Raw genomic sequence first — 17,267 nt, forward strand, 5'->3', positions numbered from 1 at the left:
AATATTGAGAGATATATATATATATATATATATATATATATATATATATATATATGCATGACATTAACTCATGTATGTTACACTTTAGGACATACATTTTATATAAAATGAATAGTTTTATTCATTCATTTAAATGTTATTAATTATTATTGTTTTATTAACTAAATCCTATGGAGACACAAACTGTCCACAGCGTATACAAAAGTTCTGAGAATTCCCTCATAGATTCGAATATCTGTAGTGTAGTTGAGATCTCAATAAAAGGCTTTTAATAAGACCTCATGAGCGCTATAATCACGACAGCACTGCCATCTACTGGACTAATAGTTGAATAACAACAACAACAAGAACACGACATCATCGCAATCATCATAAACATCAACAATAAAAAAAAAAAACATAATAATAATAATAATAATAGCCTATCATTAGTTGCGTTACGCAAGCACTGTGGAGTGTAAATTTGAAATGTCTTATGGATATATATGATAAATCTTCTGTGTTCATGTAAGGGCACCGATCAAATTACAATAATGAGTAAAATACTAAATTATCTCATAAAACAGGTTAATAACAGGTCACGAATATGATTGATGATTCTGAGGGAGTTGATTTAATGTGCCATCAGTCTAATCTCAGCCGGAAGGCGGATTAATGTTTCCAGTCATTTCCGCTTCAGCGAATCAACAGGAAATTTCGTAAAAGTGATGTCGTGATGTTGACGCTTGTCACCGTTTGCTCTACAGCATCTCTTATCGCTGTTGTATCGATATGGCTGTTTCAACATGTCAGAAGATCACCTTCATCTCTTGCATCGTCCTCTGCATGTCTTTATTCCTACCTAAATTATTTTTACCCAGAGTGAAGAAAGAAACAGTGCAGTCGGAGGGTAAGATGAGACAAAAATGTAATCCCTCATTTAGTGTTTCAGTAATGTCAGTGCTGATTTGACCATCCCTGTGATCTCTGTGCTCAGGCCCCCTGTTAACCTCTACCAGCTCCCCGTGTGTGACTTCATAAAACAAAGATTCCAAAACAAATCTATCCTTATTCATTCTTGCATCTTTAAAAAACTTAATACAGTAACCATAAAAATAATAATAATAACGCGGGATCATTAAAACATTATAAGGAGTTTTCATTTTGGTCATTTTGTTTAATTTAGTTTATTTTTGTATTTCATATTTTTGAAAAACACTGGTTACTGAATTTTGATACAGAAAAATTAACTAGGAATTGCTCTTTTTAGTGCAATCTCTATAAAATGATTGTATTCACTTATTTATTTTTAAAGTTGGACCAGGACATTTTCCTCCCCCACGACACAGACATTCATTCTCTGAAGATCATGATCACTGGGACGCAGACTCTCATTACATCAAGCATTACAACCCAGAGGCCATTGCCAGAGCCAAAGGTGTTGGCAAGCCAAATCTCCTGGGCCAGGTCATCCCCGTCTATGGCTTTGGCATCTTCCTTTATATCATCTACTTGTTCTTTAAAGTGAGTCTTATCAGAAGCTATTTGGAAAGCTGCTCTGTTCGGCACCTCTCCTGTAATAATAATTTCCCTAGAGAAAATATCTAACGTGCTTTAATATATACAGAAATGTTCAAAAGTTTGGGCTTGATTAGATTTTTTATGTTTTTGCATTTATTTGATCAAACATACAAACACATTACTATTGTTAAATGTTATTACAATTTAAAAGAACTGTTTTGTATTTTAATTTATTTTAAAATGTAATTCATTACTGTGATGCAAAGATTAATTTTCAACAGCCATTGCTTCAATTTTCAGGGTCACATGATCCTTCAGAAAACACACACACATACACAGTGTACTGTATATATATATATATACATATATATATATATAAGATAATATATCTGCTTTCATCAATCACTGATGCTTACTTTGATCTTTCAACAGCTGACCTCTAAGGACAAACCTCATCGACAAGGGTGCAGATTCCCTATGCTGCAGTCAGAATACACATTTGAAGAGATGCGTGAGTTTGCATATACATCAACCCTAGTTGGACAACATTATGTACCTAATAATGATGCTCATCTTAGTGGCGTCATATTGTCAAATTGCGACCTTTTTTAAAATCACATTTCTGTTTTACTCTTATTGCATGCATTCTCAGCATTTCAGTAGCTAACCAACTTGCAACTCCAGATAAGGTAGATTAAGATCCTGTCCAAGACCTGGCAAGCTTTGTTCTCTCCCTTTTGTTCAACCCGGATTAACAATCAGAAGTAATGTTTTATAAGCTTAGCCACTCCTAATACCAATTAACTGCATGTCTTTTGGATCAGTAGTAAGAGGTTTAGCTCTATTCAACAAATGGATGCCAAAGGGTGGAGGCGGCAACTGACAGAGCATCAGTACCGCACTTACTCCCTGTACAGCATGTGTATGAAAAGCTCAAACTATTCTTACAATTTTGCTATTTAAATGAATTTATGATTTAAATGAAACTACAAAGTGTGGCGGCCATATGTTTGAGTGAATCTCTGTATCTTATGTGATTCTAAACCTCATTCAATTGTCTCCCTGGCAGCTACTTGTCAGCTGGTGCAGATGCAGGCCAGAATGAGTGAAAAAGGCAGAGAAAAGAGAATATCTAAAGTTGTCCACCCATCTGCCAGGTAATCAGATCATATTTCTCTCCTTGCACCATCCAGTATCTTACTGATCAAAGAGCTGACAGAGCACTGACATGATCTGCATGCAACTTCGAATGGAATCCATTTTAAAAAGGAAAAGTGCTAGTTCACAGCATTATGAATTCCAGGAAATGCATTAACTGCTAAAATGCATACCTAGAGTGCAGTGTAAGTCGCTTTGGATAAAAGGATCTGCCAAATACAATGTATATATATTTTTTTTTACATTCACAGAACATAGATCCATATTCTTCTGAGGAAACGTATTTGTTTCCTTTTCTATTTTTAGTATGTAACCAGTTTTAATTACTTTTTAAAATAATGAGCAACAGTGGTATATTTGTTTTGCAGCTTCATAATTAGCAAGAAATGTGTATGTGGTTTTTGCAGTGATTGTGATATGTTACTTGTATTAATGTAGTTTCTGACTCACCACTTGTTCTGACTTCAGGTCACGCAGGGGCACACGGAGGCGTGAGGAGAGAAAGCTCAAACAGTTGAAGGAGATCACCCAAATGATGCGGGAGAGACAGTTGCGAGAGGAAGCTTCACCAGAGGAGGAAGCCGAGGAGGCCCCCTACACTGCAGACTGGGAAGGTATACTTCAAGGCTTTGTGTTGGGTCCGCTGTTGTTTCTTGGTTCTTGAATTTTATTTTATTCACTGCTTCTCAAGGCTATCCAGAGGAGACCTACCCAGAGTATGACATGACCTCCCGCAGACGCAGATTTCCTAGTGTTATACTTGAAGAACCAGACCAAGTCATACTCACAGCAGAGGAGCTTGCTGAGAGAATGGAGAAGGAAGAAGAGGAGGAAGAGGATGAGCCTGATGATGCGTGTACTAATGAGGAGGTGAACGTGGAGAATAATGGAGAAAATGAAGAGGACGACAAAGAAGAGGAATATGAAGAGGAGGAGGAGGGGGAGGAGGAGGAAGATGAGGAGGAGGAGGAAGATGAAGACGAGATTAGAGAAGACCAGCCCTGTCTTCCTAGTATTGATGAGGATGATGAGAAACTCGAGTACCCAGGTGAAAACGAAGAGGAACAGAAACCAAGCAGAAGACGACAAATCACCTTTAGCGATCACCGACACGTCTTCCATTATCCAAAGGGTGGAGCTGTTGGCTGCAAGTATGAGGAAGAGGAGGAAGAAGAACACGATGGAGAAGAAGAAGAGGAGGAGGAGGATGATGGTGAAGGGAATGAAGAGGAAGAAAATGGTGATGATGAAGACTGTGAAGAAGAAGAGGAAGATCAACATAATGAAGACGGGCAGAGTGAGACTGAGAAGGAGGAGGAGGATCCGCTGATGGAGGCTGAGAGCCTGGGATTTAATGATGAAGTGGAATGTGAATCTGAGGAACAGGAAGTAGACCTCATTGACTTCCTACAAACATACCAACCTGAGGTAACCATCATCTCCAACAAGTCAGAGTCTACTAAAGCTCAAGCCTCAGGGACTCTTCGAATGCGTCACAAGAAACAGAAGGTGAAGAAATGACCAGCCTGTAAAAAAAACAATAGTCTTGTGGTCGTTTACCCTCTAGTTCAAACATACCTTACTGTGAATCTTTCTTGCTTTGCTTAAGGAAACAGTTTCTCTGTAACTATTTAGGCTTTTCTGAGATTCTGAGATTTCATTCATCTGTTTCCAAGAACAGCTAGAGAACATTTTAGAATATGTTGTGTCAAAAATAGGCACTTTTAAGACCCTTTTTCCAAAGAAAGTCTTTGCCAATAAAACATTTCCGAACAGAAGTGGCTTTGTATGAACATTATTTCATGAGCACTAAAGTACTGTACCACAAATGCAATGATTTCATCTTAAATATTTGAGATGCGAAAATTCACATTCAGTTTAATTTTTTTTCATATCTTGATTACTGTATACAAACACTGTATACTGACCACTGTACACATTTTACAAAACAGTGTGACATAACAGTTATACATTATCACTTTAACACAAGAGTGGTGAGATTTTTTTTCCAAACAATGAAAAATAGCAGAAAAACGCATTCATTTTCGGTGTTTTTAACCATTTAGAGCAAACCCAAAAACTGTTAGAGCATTACATAAAGTATAGAAAGTGCTGGAATGGTTTCACGAGGCAGTTAAAAACCAAATGTAATAACTTACACAGATTTCTTTGCAATGTGGCCAAAGAATTTAATATATGTTTTATAATTTTTCCTTAAAAAAATAATATAAAAAAATACTTTTCTGGGGGGAAAAAAAATATTTCAAAATGTGATACCTGAAGCCACATTTCTATGACAAAAAGAATAGTAACAAAAATGGTATGCCATTTGCAGCAAATTTCTTCTCTTTATCTTGGATTAACATTCTAAGTATTAGTTGTTGTTGTTGTTATGTTTTTTTTTTTTTTACTTAAAATGCACAGTTTTGTGCAATTAAGAATGTTCTGTGTGATGGACAACAAACCTGAATTTTTCAAAGTTAAACCAAAGGGGCTCTCAGCAGGGAACAAAATGATGATAGATTGATTTCTTTAAAACACATTAATTTAACACTAATGTTATAAGATTTTAGACAATGAGAAGATTTCGATTTCTCCAATTTCCAAGACTTTTTTTTTTTTTTTTGTAACGTTTGACTTAAATGAAAAACAGTATGATAAAAATAAACCTCGAGTCATGCTAATGCATAACAGAGCAGATCTAGTAAATCAGTGTGGCCATATGAAGGCTTCAACACTTTCAAGAATAGTTTGGCTTTAAAGCAGCACTATGTAACTTTTTCTGTGTTCAAAATTTGCAAAATGTATATAATGAGCGAGTACATCATGAATTCATCTTCCAAACCGCATTTTTGTCTTATTCCGAATCACTACGGTACACTTATAATAGGTACTTATATTTGGACTATTGTAGCCTGATCGGGTCGTCACCGCTGCGGAGTAACACATACCTGCGTGAATCGCCATAGACATAAACTTAGAGAAGTAGCTCCGGAGAGCCAGAGGTAAAATCAGAGCACACATGGCGTGAACCCACCAGAGTGATCTAAATGAACTGCGTGGACTGGAGGCGTGAACTGCTCTGGCACCCAGATCAAATCACGGTGTTTGTACATTCAGCAGACAAACTGAAGTAAAGCCAAGGCCAATGCTAAGCAAATTCAGGGTTCAAAAAGTCAAGCCCAGATCCCTTTGGCAAACAATCCCAGTCTCCCGTGTGCTTCTGTGGTTGTGGCTGAATATGAGGCCAATTCACCCGACAATACTTTCATTTCTAAAAGGTGAGCTAACTGGCAGGTTGTTTACTCTGGATCGGCTGATGGTATTTTTAAAACATACAGTAGAAATAGTGCTGACCTCTAAAAAAAGAAACTTTATATATTATTTACGGTTTGTCCTGTTGTCAGCTCCGTGACTAGTGGTGTCCTTAAAGGGATAGTTCACCCAAAAATGAAACTTCTGTCATCATTTACTCATATCATTTCAAATCCACATGATTTTCTTCTGACAAAAGACAAAAGAGTGTCACAAAAGTATTCAAGAACAAACCTCATATTCTGAGTAAAAGTTACAATGGAGGGCAAGAATGTCAGTGACTTCTATAAATATGTGTGTGTATAGGCTATATATATATATATATATACACACACACACACTTTTGATCCAACGTTTGGAATAATTGTGAATTTTTTTTTTAATGTACTTTTTTTTTTTTTTTTGTAACGTTTGACTTAAATGAAAAACAGTATGATAAAAATAAACCTCGAGTCATGCTAATGCATAACAGAGCAGATCTAGTAAATCAGTGTGGCCATATGAAGGCTTCAACACTTTCAAGAATAGTTTGGCTTTAAAGCAGCACTATGTAACTTTTTCTGTGTTCAAAATTTGCAAAATGTATATAATGAGCGAGTACATCATGAATTCATCTTCCAAACCGCATTTTTGTCTTATTCCGAATCACTACGGTACACTTATAATAGGTACTTATATTTGGACTATTGTAGCCTGATCGGGTCGTCACCGCTGCGGAGTAACACATACCTGCGTGAATCGCCATAGACATAAACTTAGAGAAGTAGCTCCGGTTGGAATGTTCTTCCGCGGGATGTGTGCAGTTCTGTTTATTAACCGCTAGAGCGCCAAAAGTTACATAGTGCTGCTTTAAGGGAAGTTGGTAAAGCAGGTTTTGTTTTATGTTTTTTTAGTTAAATTGCCACACTGATAATACAACTTCACTTATTCCTTTCTTCATTCATCAGCATTGTTCAGCAAAGACACTGAAGTGTACAAGCTATAATACAATTAAAGATGATGATTTGAGTTTTGTGTAAATTCCACGCTGACACTTTGTTCGATCCACATTCACAATTATCCTCATGCAGCAGGAAATTTAATAGATGACTTGAACAAACTGTGTTGCTAAGTACAGTATGTTTACATGCACAGTTATAATCAAGCTACAATCACTTTATCAAGTTCTGGTAGTCCGACCCCAAAAATCAGATTTCAGTTGGACTAAAATGTTTCTATGACAAATTACTAATGTAGGCAGACAGAAATCAAACTTTTAAAAGTGCATGTAAACGTACTTACTCGCCTCATTGTCTCAAATAAGTAGTTACTCTGTTCCGAAAAATCAACTATTCCACAAGCAGGCAAATAAACCTGATCTTTCTGGAAAGGTACAGCCCAGTATACTGGAAATATACACGTTGTTCTCAAGAACAAAGGCAGAAGCTTAAAATTAACTGCATGATAAACAACGCTGGCTTAAGAAAACAATGTAGCATCTCACCAACTTCAAGCATCACAATTGTTTCGTCCAAAGGCACAATATTTACAGCTTTCAACCATTAATCTCTGAATAAAGTGCTCAGTACATTCCCCTACAAATGTAGTGGGTCAGTATGAGATGATAATGTACTTACCCTGATATTGACCCTCACATAAAATGACTTACTACACACTTCTTCCACCGTGTAGGACTTCAGGGGCTTTCACACTAGAGCTACTGGTGTGGACCTGGATTTGGTGAACCATTCATTTTGGGTTGTTCTAATAATATAAAAGTCATTTTTGAATCTCATGTTCCCTTAAAAACTGTAGATAAACCGTTTGCAGAAGTGATAATGATTACGTCTATTTTGTGCAAATGTCACACATTCATCAGTTGATTTTTAAGAAATCCACACCAAAAGCTCGAATGCGAAGGCACCTTGGTCAAGCTTTGTGCTTGAAGCATGAATTATGGGCATGGGGTAAGACACAAGCAGCAGATGGTATGGAAATCTATAAATACATAAATAGTGGATAAATATGTTAGTCTGTCATACTTCATACTGGCTTTGGAGTCCTTGTGAAGCATGAATTGATACATTACATATTTAAAAGACATGTATGAAACAAGTGACATGTATAACTGAAGAAATGTCACATATGAAAGTCATTTTACAAAAGTGCATTAAATCAAATATCCAAACTGTTATATCACAGCTACATGTTATATTTCTTGTGAAAAATCATAATTGATTGGTTAGTGAACATTAATTCTTTTAGAATTATGACCATGGCAAAATTATTTTTGTTTTTAATCTTAGGGACACAAGTACTACTGTAAAAGATCCTTATTTTAACATTAGCAAACGGTTAGTTTTAGCTTGAAGATTAAGTAAAGAAAGTGAGTAGGATATTTTTGACTGTCGATTCAAACGAATGCATCCTCTTCTGATAATCTCCCGCATTTGAGCTTTGAAGTCTTTGTGCTTTCCCCCAACTGTGATGCCCTTTTTGAAAAAGCAGAAATGTCACCTTGCTCACGCACATTCACACAAAGAAACAAACTCAATACGCATTCATGCCTCCAAAGGAGGATCTTGAGAGAGGGACCCTGCTGCTTGGGAGTTCACCGCAGCCCTTTACTCAGTGATTGGGACTGTAAAGCAGTCTGGCTGGGTCCTGTCGTGCTTGTGGCTGGCAGAGAGAGACGGCTACTCACAGGCTAGCTTGCTGTCAAAACTGGACAGAGCAATAGCAAACGCCTGCAGGGCACACATGGGGTAGTTGTAGTCCATTGTAAAGACATCCTCTGCTACACGACCAAACTGCATCACAATGTAATCCGCTGCATTCACGAAAGAGAGAATACAGGGATGAGAATACAGACAAAACAAACAGGTACTTCTCTGTGTGGCTTCTAATATAAATCCATTTCTGGAGTATGTAGTGTTTGGACACTTTTGGACACTAAAAACACAATTTAAAATATCTAATTTTCATTGCATGAGATACAAAATATCAAACTGAGTGGCTTTGGCAAACAAGTCATGCTAGAGCTTTTCTCAGAACTAACATCACTTTTCTGAAACACGTTTTCAATTATTTTTAAACAGGTAATTTTAGAAGGATGTATGAAGTCAATTTCCCTCACAATCACACTAGCAGAATAACCAGCAGCTGTAGTTCATCAAATGAACATGTTCCACAATGTTTGACAGTTAGACTTTTTATCTCTATTTTAAACTATATATTTACTGTTATATACTGAAACCTAACAAACTTCATTTTGTGAAATGTTTTTACTGAAACGTGTATTTGTGATATATTTCTTTCAAATAAATGACACGTTTTGATATTTTCTAAATAATGCAATTATGTTATACATTTCTAATTGTGGCTTACAAGTGTCCAAATACATTTTGAGGCCAGTGTATATCTCCAGATATAATATATAATTTACTATATGTACTTAACATTCTTTTACAAAAGAATTGTATTAAAAGTACAAATTAAATGTTCAATAAATTCTACTACAGATTTTAATTCTACAACAATAATTACATTTTAAGGTTAATATTGTTCTAAAATTACTATTGTTCATTGCCTTGTAAACCAAGTAGTACACAAAGCTTAAGATGATCATTTTTAACTCACGGTCATTGTCATGAATGATCTGAAAATTTTTGACAGACGCTTGGGTGACCCTGCCGTGGAAGTTGAGCACATATGATTGCGTATCATCGTTCCACACAGGCGTCTTGTTGTGAAGCTCTATCACACTCTCAGTGCTTTTGTTCTGCCATCGAGCCAGTAGAGACTCATGGTCCTGCAAAACAACAGGCAGATGTGGGGAATAAACTTTCCTTAGAGCATGTAACTTTGCCACTAACGCTAACGTTTGAATATAAAAAATATATTGGTAGCCTCAGACTAATGTTTTACATAAGTCATACATTACCTAGCATTTTACTGGTCATGTAACACAAATGGCAACATGTAAATTAACAAATTGAAAAAGATTTACGTAAAAAATAGATAAAAAACGTCTTCAATAAGATATCATCCTGCAAATTTGAACAGCCTCCTCTTCCTCTGATCCTGGAAGTACTTCTGAGTAAGTATTTCGTATTTTGAAAACTACAATGATCCTTTTGAGATTCTAGCTGCTAATTACAGCCTATTTAAACACAACTAGGCCTACATGCTGGATTATGTATTATGCTATCCGAAACAGCCCTGCACTCACATTTCGAGGCCTTATGGAGACTCTTTCATGGTCCATGTTCATTCCAGGAATAATGACGCTCATCTTCCGAGGCCCCTTGAACCCTAAAACATTCGTTTCCTGCAGAACAGAACACAAACATGCGAATTAGTCACCATGTTTATATACATGTGACTCTCAAATCCACTCACTGACGAGAAATTCTTAGAAATCATTCATCTACACAAGCATTTTAATTCCTGTTTTTCCTTGATCAGTGGTATTGCTATGTAAAAAAACAGCCAGCAGAGGTCAGGCTTGGCTCATCGTTGCTTGTGGCTCTAAAATGTAGTGCCCTCAGGGCTGGGTGCTGGCTCTGTGCTGGTCATTGACCGAGATCATGCTCACAAACTCACGTAGCAGATTGCGGCAAGCTCCTGTCGAAGATTCCCTGCTTCTAGGCTGGAGGTGGTCTTGACTGGGTTCACACCGCTGTCATATACCGTAAACTTGGTACCCATAATGTTTGATCTGTGGGGATGACATTGTACTTACTGATGAAATTCTTACAATGAAGTTTTCAGCGTGTCACAGCAAAGGGATGAAGCTCCCAAAGACTGTCAAGAATATGTTCAGGCCACATTTCACACAAACATCAAAAGAAGAAAAATAATATAAATTAAAGCTTTTTTTTTAGTACTAATAAGAATTATGGAATTGTAACATATGCAATATCAAAAATGTATGTTTTTATATGTGCTGTAATGAGACTCAGACATTAGAATGCACACAGTTGCTTTCTCCTCATATTAATGGGGACACTCCTGCACACCAGCAATGAACCCAATTACAGTTTTAAATAGGTTCAGCAGTGCACACATGCACACAGACTCATTAAAGGTCCCTCTTGATTGTTTAGAAAGAGACACATGTCTCTTGTCTCTAAGAGCAGCATAGATTTAAGTTACGCTACCTTATGAATCACACGACACAATTAATCATCTTTAAATGTACCTCAGTTTGCCAATAAAGCTTTCGCCGCCTCGTGATAGGTCAGTAGGGTCGATGGAGATGAGGTAATTGGATGTTTTGCTCTTCTTTCTCTTCCTCCCAGCTAAAAGGAAAATCTAATGTATAACAGAATTTAATTGGACACCGAAACAGCAGCACAAAACTGACATCAAAAACATCTGATAGAGATTGAGACATAAACAAACAATCAGAGACAGCGTTTCCATATTTTGTTTTGAGAAATGGCATAAACAACTATGAAACCCATACAGATACATATAGGGAAGTTGGCTATATGTATTATTCTATTAGGTAAATAAGATGGCTATAACACATTGTTTTTAACATATGATTTATGATTTAGTCCTGATATTTTTAGGATAAGCATTTGCCAAGCGCAGCAATATTATGTTCAGTTGTCATTTAGCTAAATCTCCCTGCAGGCTAAAGTTGGTTCCTTTCATCAGAATCAATCATTTCAAGCCCTTTGGCAAATTGGAGGAATGGAGTGTCACTGATTGGGCTTGATTGCTGGTGCACAACAATGATGACTTCCAAATAAGGCAAAACTCTTTAGAAAAACATGGAAATAATCAGTGTTTCGATGTGTCTGACCTTCTTGCCATCCTCTCTCTCCAGATGGAGGTAGTAGGTGGGGTACATGCCCCTGTCCATGCCCTTCTTATCCCGTGTGATCCTGCATTTCACAGTCACTCCTTGAGGTGCGGGTCTGAGAATGAACTCCTCTAGGTCATCTACGTCAATGGATGGTTCATTGGCCAATGGGGTGGAAGCTGAGGTCGCCTCCTGTCACATTGATTAGGCAGATACAGATCGATCCTAGTCAATTATAAATTTATGTTAAAAGAAGTGTACATTTTGATTATTACAAATTCACAACCATATTTATATATAAACATTCAACAAACAAACAATACATTAATTAATCCAAAAGCCAGAGACATGAGAAAAAAGCTGATTTTTTTTTTTTTTAAACCAAGACATTTTGTAAATCAAAGATAAGTTACTGTACAATAAGAAAAATATGTAAACTTCTGGGTAAATAAATAGATAAATAAAGATCTTATTGTAAATGTAGGTTTTTTTAAACCTGAAAAAAGTAAAACACATAATGTTACAATGTCACAGTTATAATGGAACACAGTTACAATGGAAAAAAATGATAAATAAATAAATAAATCTGAGGTCCGAGACCTCATTTGCGATTTTTGTTTTATTTTTAATGTAAACCTAGGGGGAGGAGGGGGTTAATGCTAAATGTGGTAAAAATGTATTCTAATAAATAAATAAATATCTGAACCCCCACTGAAAATGAAGAAATTTGTTATATTTAAACCTGGAAAACAACAACAAATTTCACAAAATGTAAAATAAAGAGATAATGTAAAATGTGATATGAACTCCAACTCCATTGTACAGACTGCATAATACAAGCAATTTCACTAGTGCACTCAGACATTTGGACCCCAGTGTAAATGAATCAAATGTCCCTGTGGTCTGAAATGTAAGCAGCTGGATTAAAACTGAAACGTTAAAGAGCAGCAAAGCAGCCCAGTGACGTTAGCAGGGTCAGGCCCAAGAGACATGGATGAGCCACTATACAACCAAATAAATAATAGCCATATTTGGACTCCATAACTTTAGTTTACTGGAATAACTTGGATAAAAGACAAATAACATGCACAAATTTTTTTTTTCAACATCAATGTTTTAGGTAAATATATGTATATGATATATGTATATGCAAAAGAGAAAATTATGAGATAAGGATGCTGTAAGTGGTCACCATTTCTTTAAAGTTTACAGATTTTAGTTTAATGTATTTCTCTTTATAATTTTTTTCTGCAGTGTGACAAATAAATAAATTTTTAAAATGTCCATGTAGTCTCTCAATTAATAAAAGCATAAAAATGTTCAGAATCTTCAGAATATATTACAGCCACACTGCATAACACTGCAGGTATTCTCCCTATTTGACTTATCTACTAATACATTTTTCTTAGTAATACATTTTTATTTTCTACAAAACACTGCACAATGTGATCATCAGTGACTGGTAAGAGCAGGGGCTTCAAACATGCAAGGTTTCCATCATGTTATTTTAAGAAAGTAATCATTTCACTGTTGCCATAGGAAACAACAGGACTCTGACCCTCCATTTCCAGCATTGCAGGGTTTGTGCCAAGATAGACACAAGAGAATACATCCTAGCATGACAATACAAAGACTGCTTGTGTCAGCATTGTACATGTAACATAACTGGACACAGATTAGTTCACATTTGGAGCTAACACACATATACTGCTCAAAATAGCAGTCATGCTTCAGTTTAGACAGCAACGGACAAGGAATGACCTTCACTATGCAAAACTGCTAGTTGGGGAATCAACAAAAATTATATAAATTCAATCAACAATGCAGTATATACTGTGGGTGTGGTGGTTAAGTCAGAATCTTTTTGGTGCTGAACTGCATCTAATCCACGGATCTTTAACCTTTTGCAGGCCAAGGACCCCTTGATGTACAGAGTGCCAGAACAGTGACCCTCTGGTACATACTGTAAAAAGAGTTTTACATATTAAGCATGACCTATCATAACTTGTATATAGTACCATAATAATAATGCTTTAAAAAATAAATAAAAATAAATGACACCAAACTTTTGAATGGTATAATAAATATTTCTCTTCAGTCTCCTCTTAGCAATGAATAGGTAGCTATGGTAACCATGATTTGTTTCCCTCCATGCTTCCATGCCGTCTGCATCTATTGCTCACATTGTGTAAAACTGAAAAATCAACTTAAAGGGTTAGTTCACCCAAAAATGAAAAATTAGGCTGCGTTTTACTCACCCCCGAGGCATCCTAGGTGTATATGACTTTCTTCTTTCAGACGAATCCAGTCGGAGTTATATTAAAAATTGTCTTTGATCTTTCATGCTGTTTAATGCCACTCAGCAGGTGTTGCATTGCTTCAGTCCAAAAGAACTTAAATAAAAATCGCCCATCCATAAAAAAAAGTGTCTCACACGGCTCCGGGGGGGTGAACAAAGGCCTTCTATAGCGAGTCGATGCGTTTTTGTAAGATAAATATCCATATTCAAAACGTAATAATCACTTGAATCTAGATTGCGTTCACTGTTGTAAACAGAAGCAGTTCCGGGCGGATGACATATGAGGTCAGCTTTGCGCATGCGCCGCTCAGAAGTGACGCACGCGGAATCGCAGCGGAGAGATCAAAACAAAACAACTGTCAAGAATTAGAAGTACAAAACGAGGATTTGTAAAGAAGAATGTCAGAGGATTTCAATATAAGCCAAGAGGAGACTGGTTTTCCTTTGCTAAAACTGGATTCGTCTGAAAGAAGAAAGTCATATACACCTAGGATGCCTTGGGGGTGAGTAAAACGCAGCCTAATTTTTTTGATTTTTGCGTGAACTAACCCTTTAATTTACTTAAATGAATTAATCACTTTTAAAAAAGCAGAGAAAACAGTCTACCTTGCTGGACTTTTTGCTGGTGGCAGATCCAGGTCTTGTGTTGCTGTTGAGCTGAGATGAACTTGAGCTGACCAAATCATCTTCATCCTCTTCTTCATCAAAGTTCATGCTACTGGAGATTCCTTTGAACAAGAAAAAATATTGAGGAGCTAATCAAATAGCGTGTCGATAGCAGAACATGAGGAGAGAACAGCAGCAGGCATAAAGCAAACATTGAGGCATTATGCAGTGCAAATAACACTGCAAATAACTGCACTCTGATGCCAAAAGAGCATCAGAGACATAACAAACTGAGTACATTTGGATTAAAAAAAACTCTTCACTCTTAGTAAGTTCTACAAATTAGCAGAAAAAGAGATGCAAAGGACAAAATGATTGTCCATAGTCCAGATCGAATCATACTGGCTCTAATAATAAGTCATGCAGACAGTAAAGACATGATCTAATCCAAATATGTCACAGAAGGAGGAGAGAGTGGCAGATACTGAATCTAAGTGCTATAGCATGTAAATAGATCTCAAAGTGTTAGTCACCAGATGATGTTATTATAGGAACATGATGTTGTGTTGCATGTTAGGCGATCAGTAATAATACTGAGGAACAATCTGCAAATCTGCATGTCTCAATCGTCATGATGGTAGCGTTCTCTCCATCTGTCTCTCTCTCCACTCTCGTTTGCGTTACCCTGAGGACTATCGCTGGTGTACCTTTCTTCAGCATAGTGACCCGTAGGTCCTGTTTGCCCTGTGACTGCGTGCTGCCCACTGCCTCACCCTGGCCCTCTGCCTCGCTCTCCTGGGCAGGTGAGTGGCCCACTGTCAGGATCTGAATCTGGTTGCCCAGCTCCTGACCCTCATCCTGGAAGGCAGCGGGCCCATCAGTTCCTGTGGTATCACCACAACACAGTAACACTGTTAACTCGACTATGTCAACCATCCTGTATCCACTTTGGTATCACAAAAATAATGGCATTTATGGAAATATGGAGACAGACATTCAAATCTTAAGGAGTGAATGAATTCCTCTGCAGTATTAGAGTCTAATTGATGGTCCTTTGTCACACAAACACTACCGGATTATTTAGATTTTTAAAATGTTTTTTAAAAGTTTCTTATGCTCATCAAGGCTGCAATTATTTGATCAAAAATACAGTAAAAACAGTAATATAGTGTAAATATTTAAAAATGTAGTTTATTTCTGTGATGACAAGCCGTTACTCCAGTCTTCAGGGTCACATGATCCTTCAGAAATCATTCTAATATGCTGCTTTGCTTTTCTCAGTTATTATCAATGTTGAAAACAGCTTTTGCTGCTTAATATTTTTGTGGAAATGGTAAAAAATTTTCAGGATTATTTGATGAATAGAACGATCAAAAGAAGAGCATTAATTTGAAATAGAAATCTTTTGTCTTTACTTTCACTTTTGATCCATTTGATCTGAATAAAAGTATAATTTTTTTTTTTGAAGAAATCAACATATTAGAAGGATTTTTAAAGTATCATGTGACACTAAAGAGTGGAGTAATGGCTGCTGATGACTCTGCTTTGCTACCACAGGAATAAATTACATTTTAAAATATATTCAAATTGAATATTTTTTAATTGTAAAAAATATTTCACATTATTACTATTATTATTAATATTACAATATTATTATGTATTTTGATCAATTAAATACAGCCTTGGTAAGCGTAAGAGACTTCTTTTAAAAACACTAAAAAAATCTGAATTATTCCAAACTTGTGACTGGTAGCATATGCAATATATAACCTTCTCAATTAACTTTGCATGTGCTGATGCTTTTAAGTGCCCTTGGGGTTTCAATAATTTGCTATTGTCTATTAATAGTTGCTCTTATGTCATCCTGGGTTTTGTATTTCATCCAATAGTCACTATTATTGAAAGAACATGTTGTCCCAGTCAAGCACAGCTACATGCAACCTTCCAGATTATAGCTACCATACATCCATGCATCCAACCAGGCCAAATCAAGTCATTATAGCTACTGAGACCCTTCTTTCCCCCTCCAGGAATTCGTCTGCTGAACAATGTCAGAGAATTAGCTCTGACGAGATGGCCGAGAGGCATTAGTGCTTGTGATTGCAGAATAATCAGTATTGCATTTAGACGTTGGGGCTGCCTAACAAGGTAAGTAATCATCAGAGAAAAAGCCAGAGAGACAGAGAATATTGATCAATCAAGAATAGTCTCCATAAAATGAACAATATGTTTGCATCAGCTTATTCTTTCATAGCTTTGGGTCCAGAAATAGCATCTCTGATTTGAAATCATCATTTGTGAGTCACAGATCTGTTTGTGTAGGTTATTTTGCGGATAAAGCACAATGACCTGTGTCGAGGGCTGCTACACGAGTGTGGGGGGGATAATCAAGTCAAGTCAAGTCAAGTCAAGTCTGCTTTATCGTCAATTCTTCCACATGTACAGCACATACACACAGAGAATTGAAATTGCGTTACTCTCAGACCCTTGGTGCATACAGATAACACTAACAGTAGAACATAAATACAGATATACAGATTAAATATAAAATACAACTATACAAATATACAAATAAGGTCAAATGTAAAAAAAAAC

General features: G+C 36.5%; 2 protein-coding genes across 9 annotated transcripts in view; one reads left to right on the plus strand and one right to left on the minus strand.

The window, feature by feature from the left end:
• The window catches only part of LOC107700610 (protein RIC-3-like), a 9,608-nt gene extending 5,155 nt beyond the window's left edge, over positions 1–4,453 (plus strand). For 2 of the 7 annotated variants that reach the window (XM_016502340.1, XM_016502341.1), the window contains exons 2-5: positions 1,933–2,011; positions 2,570–2,657; positions 3,127–3,272; positions 3,350–4,452. In XM_016502340.1, the coding sequence (XP_016357826.1) occupies positions 1,978–2,011; positions 2,570–2,657; positions 3,127–3,272; positions 3,350–4,179 (1,098 nt within the window). In that variant the 5' untranslated portion in view covers positions 1,933–1,977 and the 3' untranslated portion in view covers positions 4,180–4,452. Of the gene's footprint in view, positions 1–666; positions 908–1,294; positions 1,504–1,932; positions 2,012–2,043; positions 2,423–2,569; positions 2,658–3,126; positions 3,273–3,349 lie in introns of those variants that run through there. The other 5 variants (XM_016502334.1, XM_016502335.1, XM_016502337.1 and 2 more) reach the window with 5 other exon arrangements.
• A 2,368-nt stretch (positions 4,454–6,821) lies between these two features.
• tub (TUB bipartite transcription factor) overlaps positions 6,822–17,267 on the minus strand; it is a 99,659-nt gene continuing 89,213 nt past the window's right edge. For both annotated transcript variants that reach the window (XM_016502342.1, XM_016502343.1), the window contains exons 5-12: positions 15,380–15,556; positions 14,673–14,794; positions 11,768–11,959; positions 11,156–11,268; positions 10,558–10,672; positions 10,184–10,282; positions 9,592–9,763; positions 6,822–8,782 (exon numbers count right to left, since the gene is read on the minus strand). In XM_016502342.1, the coding sequence (XP_016357828.1) occupies positions 8,649–8,782; positions 9,592–9,763; positions 10,184–10,282; positions 10,558–10,672; positions 11,156–11,268; positions 11,768–11,959; positions 14,673–14,794; positions 15,380–15,556 (1,124 nt within the window). In that variant the 3' untranslated portion in view covers positions 6,822–8,648. The remainder of the gene's footprint in view (positions 8,783–9,591; positions 9,764–10,183; positions 10,283–10,557; positions 10,673–11,155; positions 11,269–11,767; positions 11,960–14,672; positions 14,795–15,379; positions 15,557–17,267) is intronic.

The sequence above is a fragment of the Sinocyclocheilus anshuiensis genome, unplaced genomic scaffold, assembly GCF_001515605.1.
Source record: "Sinocyclocheilus anshuiensis isolate Anshui unplaced genomic scaffold, SAMN03320099.WGS_v1.1 scaffold1099, whole genome shotgun sequence".
NCBI lineage: Eukaryota > Metazoa > Chordata > Actinopteri > Cypriniformes > Cyprinidae > Sinocyclocheilus > Sinocyclocheilus anshuiensis.